The 7,500-nt window shown below is 41.0% G+C and overlaps 1 protein-coding gene across 7 annotated transcripts in view; it reads right to left on the bottom strand.

Annotated features, from left to right (window-relative positions):
- ano1a (anoctamin 1, calcium activated chloride channel a) overlaps window positions 1–564 on the bottom strand; it is a 104,844-nt gene extending 104,280 nt beyond the window's left edge. For all 7 annotated transcript variants that reach the window (XR_013325462.1, XM_077711638.1, XM_077711640.1 and 4 more), the window contains exon 1: window positions 409–564. Coding sequence is in view for 6 of the 7 variants with exons in the window: in XM_077711638.1 (XP_077567764.1) it covers window positions 409–561 (153 nt within the window). In the remaining variant the exon portion in view is untranslated. The remainder of the gene's footprint in view (window positions 1–408) is intronic.
- Between the last annotated feature and the right edge of the window lie 6,936 nt (window positions 565–7,500).

The following is a 7,500-nucleotide window of genomic DNA, read 5'->3' as shown; positions in this document are numbered from 1 at the left end:
TATTTGGTTGCCAAATTTAGATTGATGCCAAAAGTATTGCTTGAATCGTTTAGACCCAAATCTGATTCAATAAACTAGCACAATCCTGACAGTTTTCATTTAGTTCTATAAAATCTTTGAGTAACAAAGTTGTAGTCAAATTTGTCAAAATTAGTCAAATTTGCGGTGTAACTTGTATTACTTTCGGTATAGTCTATCAAATCGTGTTTAATTTTGCTGCCCAATATCCTATTGATTTTGTCTTTTGGATGTTTATTGCTGACCGTAATATTGTTCAAAAAATCGATATCGTATCATGATAAAATTGTTTATTTACATTTCATATTAGTTATCGGTATTTACCAGGATTTAGAGTTTGATATTAATATACTGTGTGAAGAAAAATGAAATTGAAATGAAATTTCCTACTATGGAATTGTCCTTGGTTTTGTCCATATCCATCTGATTTTCCCCACTAGAAACTGGCCAATAGTTGTTACTTTTTCTCATAATGCAGTGGTCCTCTTCCTTTGTGGCTGATGGTCCTCTGTGCAGGACAACATTTGAAAAGTAGAGAGACATGGGTTTTGAAAAAGTGTTTTCTAAAAAGTGATTAAATTAGCTGTTAGTGATAATTGCGGACTCATAATTTGGCATTCTGCCATTATGGAAACATCGCATCACCCCTCGAGCGGATCACTTACCTCTCACATTCTTTCACTTACCTCACCCCGAAGTTATTACACAGAAGGGATTGTGTGTTGTGTTGCCGCAAGTGCAGAGTCCTAATGGATGTGGGAAAAACTACCCTTAAGCCTATTTGTTCGTACTTTGTGGGACCTATACCGTCAGGGTGGTATGGGTCCCCAATGATGTTCCTGGCTCTGCTGAGGTAATGAGGGCTGGCAATTTCTTCCAGTGAGGTTAGAGAGCAGCCAATGATCTTCTGGGCAGTGTTAATCACTTTCTGCATGGCCTTTTTGTCTACTGCAGTGCTTCCAGCGTACCACACTGTGATGCAGTATGCCAGGATGTTCTCCACAGTGGTTCTATAGAAGGTTACCAGAAGCTTTCTGTCCAAGTTGTTCCTCCTGAGTACCCTGAGGAAATGGAGTCGTTTCTGGGCCTTCTTCACTACTGCCATGGTGTTTGTAGACCAGGAGACCTTATACGTGACGTGGACCCCCAGGAATTTAAACGACTGGACCTTGTCTACACACTCCATTTATGAGGAGTGGGGCCAGATCTGTGCTGTTTGCGAAGGTCCAGGATTATTTCTTTAGTTTTTTGTGGTGTTCCGTGTGAGATTGTTCACTGAGCACCAGGACAACAGTTTGTTGACCTCATCGCTTTAGGCCGACTCATCCCCTTCTGAGATGAGTCCGACCACAGGGGTGTCATCAGCAAATTTCATGATGGAGTTGGAGGTGGGTTGGTGTACAGTCGTATGTGTACAGGGAGTACAGAAGAGGACTCAGTATACAGCCTTGAGGAGAGCCAGCGGTTAGTGTAATGGAGGAAGAGATGTGGGGACCAAGTCTAACAGTTTGTGGTCGGTTGATTAAGAAGTTCTTTATCCAGCACCAAATGGAAGAGGATAGAGAGTTTTTCAGTCAGAATGTCCAGTTTTATCGTGTTGAAGGCTGAGCTATAGTCAATGAAAAGCATCCTCACATAATTTCCATGATGTTCCAGGTGGCTCAGTGCTGTGTGTAGAGCAATGGCGATACAATCCTCAGTGGACCTGTTTGGTCTATAAGCAAACTGGTGAGGGTCAACTGAGGGAGGGATTGTATTCCTGATGTGGCGGGCGACCAACTTTTCAAAGCACTTCATGATCACAAGCGTAAGTGCAACAGACCTATGATCATTCAGGCTGTCAGATGTTACCTTTTTGGGGACAGGGAGAATGGTGGCAGATTTTAGGCAGGATGGACTGATGGATTGTAGCAGGTAAAAATTGATTTGTTTTTGTGAAAACTTCAGCCAGCTGGTCAGCACAGGCTTTGAGCACCTTCCCAGGTACTCCGTCAAGGCCAGGAGCCTTCCTGGTGTTCGAAAACCACATTACCAGTCTCACTTCCTGTTCCTGAAACTTCAGTGTATGTGAAGTGCTCCTCAGTTTTCTTTGTATATGATGCCTTGCCCTTTTTAATGCCTCTTTTCAGCTTTGCTCTGGCAGCGCTGTATTGTACCTTGTCCCCTGATGTGAAGGCGGTGTTAGAATAAGCCTTTTCATCTTACAGAAAAATAAATCAGAAGGCTTGGCACACCTAATATATTAATTCATTCAACATCATTACTACTGACCACAAGGCCCATCGCCTGACCCCGCGACACAATTTCGCCCACTTAAGCCTGCGGTTCTATTTGAGGCACTCGGCAACAGCTTCCTCAAGGATAAATACATTTAAGCAGACAATGGGTTAAAAAAATTGACGGTTATTGTAAGACAGCCATTGAGAGCTTTTAAAGCGAGAATCAATGCATTCGCAACAATATTTTTAAAGTAAAATAACGAGTAAGGTGATGTGGTTATTGTGTCAGCCTCACAGTGCGAAAACTGGGTTCAAATCCAAGTCGGTCCACCTGTGTGGAATTTGCATGTTCTCCCTGGGCCTGTTTGGGTTTTCTCCGGGTACTCCGGTTTCCTCTCACATTCCAAAGACATCCGTGTTAGGCTGATTGGAGACTCTAAATTGCCCCTAGTTATGAGTGTTAGCATAAATGGTTGATCGTCTCCTTGTGCTCTGTGGTTGGCTGGCTATCAAATCAGGGTGTCCCCCGCCTCTGGCCTGAAGTCAGCTGGGATACGCTCCAGCAGCCCCCGCGAGTGAGAATAAAGCGGTACAGAAAATGAGATGAGACGTCATGAAGGGCAACTGTGTGTGTTGCCTATTGAATTTATTTAACCGGTTAAGATCAATGAACATAGTTTCTCTGCTGTGAAAAGAAAATAATTACCCCTTATTGACTAAAACCACAAATATGGTGGTGCTCGTGGTTTGATGGTTCCAAATGGTTTGCAATCAGCAAGTGAGCCCATAACTGACTTGATACTCGTTAAGACCCAGCCCCAATATTACTCAAATCTGCATTTTTATGTCACTTTTCAGTATTACAACTGTTACGAACGTGAATTGTTGTCTGTCCGTATGTGTGCACTCCGACTGTCTGGTGACCGGTATTAGGTGTAGTCCACCTTTCACCAGAAGTCATCTGGGATAGGCTCCAGCACCCCATAACCTTGATGTGCACAAGGCATGGTGAACATAATAAATTAATGGGGTTGGTAAAAAAAATATATGTTTAAGAACATAACACCACTTACAGGGACAGCCATTTCATGATATAAGTTATACCCTCAGATGTGAACACTGATAAACTTATACACAGGTGCATGTCATAATGGGTATGAATGAAGTAATGAGGAAGGGTGGTCTATTTGGATTGCTTATATACATGATTGGCTAAAATACCAGCTTTGATAAAACATGAAAGTTATTTATCTCATCTCATCTAATTTCATCTCATTTTCGGAACTGCTTTATCCTCACTAGGGTTACAGGGTGTTATGATGGCCTCGCGTAGCGCGGCGCGACCGGGGGAAAGTTCTGGATTTAATTAACTGGCAAAAACATACAAAAACAACCCGGGCTTGAAACAACTAACTACTACAGAACTGAAACATGATATCCCACGATGTAGCGTGGCGTAGCGTCAAGTGACGTAAGCATGACAACGAGGAACAAATCAGTCGATCCGACGACGATCAACACAACCCATAATCCTTAAGTAGCCCAGGAAAAGATAATCACATAATTGCACACCGCTGAAAACAATAATGACATCACGCCAGGAGGGGCAACCGAGCCACTCCTGACACAGGGGGTGCTGGAACCTATCCCAGCTGATTCCAGGTCAGAGGCGGGGGACACCCAGAATCGGTGGCCAGCCAATCGCAGGACACAAGGAGACAAAGGTCAACCATGCACACTCACCCTTAGGTGCTCGAGCCAATCCCAGCTGTCTCCGGGCCAGAGGCAGGGCACACCCCATCACAGGGCACAAGGAGACGGACAGCCATGCATACTCACACCCATTTATAGGGGGAATTTAGAGAGCCCAATCAGCCTACCATACATGTTTTTGGAATGTGGGAGGAAACCTGAGAACCCAGAGGAAACCCACACAAGCCTGGGGAAACATGCAAACTCCACACAGGTGTGACGTGAGGTTGATATAAACCTAGTACCCCGGGGCTCACCCCACCGGGGCTGCCCAAAATCATTTATACATGATTTTAAATTAACAGTGTATTACCAATGGGAAACCTAGAGAAATAGCATTAAAAATGTCCCATTGTGAGGCTGGACGCAAAACTGATATTTTCAAGAGAGGAATATAATTCGCACCAGTGTTGAACAGACAAAAGTGTCATTGTGGTACACATTCATGGCAGGTGTTTACCCTTTAGTGTCTTTCTGCCTATAAAATAACACATTTTGCTAAAAAAGAATATATGCAATATTTTCAACTTCTAAAAACTGTACACATACCTGTCAACCTAAGACTATATAAATCTGAATGACTGGCTACAAAAATCCTTATATGGTCTGCAGTATCTTTATGTGAATCAGCACATACAAGAAAGAGCATTTAAAAACACTTAGACGAGTCTATAAGAGCTTCCTTTAGTTTGGCAATTTTCTCACTTTCGGTCCAAGTATACCGCAACATTGCCATGAGTGCACATACCGAAGTGAGTTTGTGGAAAAGCAAAGCGAAATTAGGTAAGTCTGGCAAAATACTGCAACAGTAATAAAATTAAAAAAAAAAAAACATTGTGAATCCATATGACGCACTATGCCCGTAGTGTTTATTTTTTTCTTACAAATCAGTATGAATTATGAAAATCCTTATGGAATGACAGTTGTGTATATACAGATCCCGGAGCAATATTAACAAAATGAGGAAATTTCCATGGAAAAACTGCAATATAAAGGTTTACGAAACAAGAGTCACTGGAATTCATTTTGCCAATGAAACACTGCACAAATAAATTAAGTCAATATGGAATTTCTTCATTTTTTCTGGGTGACGACAGCATGAAACTGATTCCTATTTCAATATTACTAAACTCAATATTTTTCAGTCACTTTTAATTATTAAGATTACATTAATTGTAATAATTAAAAGTTACTGAAATATATTGATTACTGTAGCAGTGATAATTTTACAATTGGCACACTGCGAGTCCCAGGGATTCGCTTGTCTGAAAACTGTGCGTCCCAGGAAACTTGTCACGAGTCCCAACATACTACGGATGCAAATAAAACATAAACAACGATACATAAACATTCAGATTTAATTTATTTATTATATGGTTTAGGGTTAGGGTTTATTTATCATTGTACTAGTCTTTCAGCTCGTAGATCCTCCTCTCTTTGCAGCCTTTCCACTTTTCCAGGGCCTTTTGATGGTTCACACTTTTAGCCAGCTGCACTACCATCAGTTTGTGCTGAGTTTCCACTTGCAGCCTGTTTCTTTTCTTTGTGAGGATTCTGTTCTGCACAGAAAAACCTCTCTCACAGCCAGCTGTATGCACAGCTGATGTAAGAGCCAGCTGAGCCAATCTTATCATGTTTGGCATCTCTTCACTGTGGTACTGGCTGATCAGTTTCCAGAGATTGCTCATCTTGTCTCTTGGGTACTTTTCAGCCAGTACAATTTGCTTGAGCATTATATATATCTTCCATGGACATCCAATGTACAACTTTCAATAAAGCTGTAACTACTTTGTCTTTTGTTGCTGATGCCTTTTGTTCGATTTTTTTTGTTGTTATTTCGCAATGTGGGAAATTCCAGTGCCAACTTGTGTCCGGGCAAAACTATGTGTCTATCCAGGGTGCATTTTTGAAAATTCGTGCATTTAGCTGCCGCAATCAATCCATTTACCTGCTTGTTATCCGTACAAACAGCACAGTACATGAAATTATTTTCCTCGTCATATCGTAACCACGCGAACAGCTGCAACCAAGTCTTTTGAAATGTGCGTATTTTTCCTTGCTTACCCCGTTTTGCTTCATGATCATCGATCGAATCTTCTGCAGTTCTTTTCTTACTACTTGTATTTTTAACTGCGAAATAACTATCCAGACTGTTTTGCTTTTTCTGAAACATTTTTTATCTTTCTTACACTATTACGAAACTCTTGCTATTGCTTCCTCTCCTGCGTCTGCTAGTGTCTGCTAGTCTCGTTCACGCGAGAATTATTTCGCAAAGATTATGTGGAATAAATTGGTTTGCTATCGGATATATATGTGTTTTGGTTTTTTTTTGATAAAAATTTCTTTGCGTCCGAAAAAAGCACATTACTTGAAATTGTGCGTCTGGAAGAAAAGCTGTGCGTATCAGACGCAGGACGCAGAGGTAACGAGAACACTGCTGTAGTAATGAATTACATACCTGTCAACTGGTACGTTCTCGCCGTAATTGGTACAACTGAAAGCCCATTTTTATATTGGTACGCTGTACACATGAAAATGGTACGCTAAACGGTGATTTTGAGAAAAAAAAATAAATTAAGGCACTTTCTAGCCATTTTTCACCATCCGCCATTGTTTCTTCCCGGAAACGCATGTCTGCCAAGTGATATATGTACCGGCGCCTCTGATTGGCTAAAAAAAAAAGATCATGATAAACATTTCGTTTTGTAACACTTTCACCATGTGATTTCCGTTTCCTGTTCCCTTGTTTATGTTTACTTTCATTTTCACTTGTTGTTCGTGATTTTTTACAAAAAAGTAAAGTGGTAAGATTTTCCATGTATTTATACATATATGTAAGGGCGAAAACAAAATTTGGTAAGATCACAAATGGTTCGAGGTTGACAGGTATGGAATTACTACAGTGTAACCCAGGCCAAGCACTGCTCGAAAGACCCCAAAGTGTGCGTCAGGACTCTACAGGCTGTGCACACATGGCTAACTCGTAACCTAGAGGAAACACAGGCATCTATAAGTATCCAATTACTAATTAATCATGCCAATCCAAAATATCAGGTTCTAAGGGTTGATAGATTCTGGCCCATATTGCATAGCTGTCAAATTTGAAGACAATCAGTTCAAGAATGATGGCTGAGTAGAACCTCAACTTTAGTCTCCACAAGAAGAACAACAAAAAATATTTGAATAGCACCTTGACAGGCCTTCAGAATGGAAAAATAATACAAAATGAAAATCAAGACCGTTTTAAACAATCAACGGTAATATGGGGGACATATGACTCTCTTTGCATTAATACGGCAATTTTAGTCAAAACCATTCAGAGCAAGGTATCCCATTTTAAAGATTGCTTACTTTGGTAGTGTTTTCTACCTCACTGTCACTTGCTCTGGGTGTGTCTTCAAATACACAATCTTGCCGCACCGGTTTGTCCAGTTTAGCACAGAAAACTGGGCCCATATTATTTATTTATGGCCAATATGCTGTTGCTGGATTTTTTTCATGTCATGTAATA

This window comes from Stigmatopora nigra, unplaced genomic scaffold (assembly GCF_051989575.1).
Source record: "Stigmatopora nigra isolate UIUO_SnigA unplaced genomic scaffold, RoL_Snig_1.1 HiC_scaffold_27, whole genome shotgun sequence".
In the NCBI taxonomy this organism is placed as follows: domain Eukaryota; kingdom Metazoa; phylum Chordata; class Actinopteri; order Syngnathiformes; family Syngnathidae; genus Stigmatopora; species Stigmatopora nigra.
The sequence above is the reverse complement of the archived record's forward strand: the minus strand, read 5'-3'. Positions and strand labels throughout refer to the sequence as shown.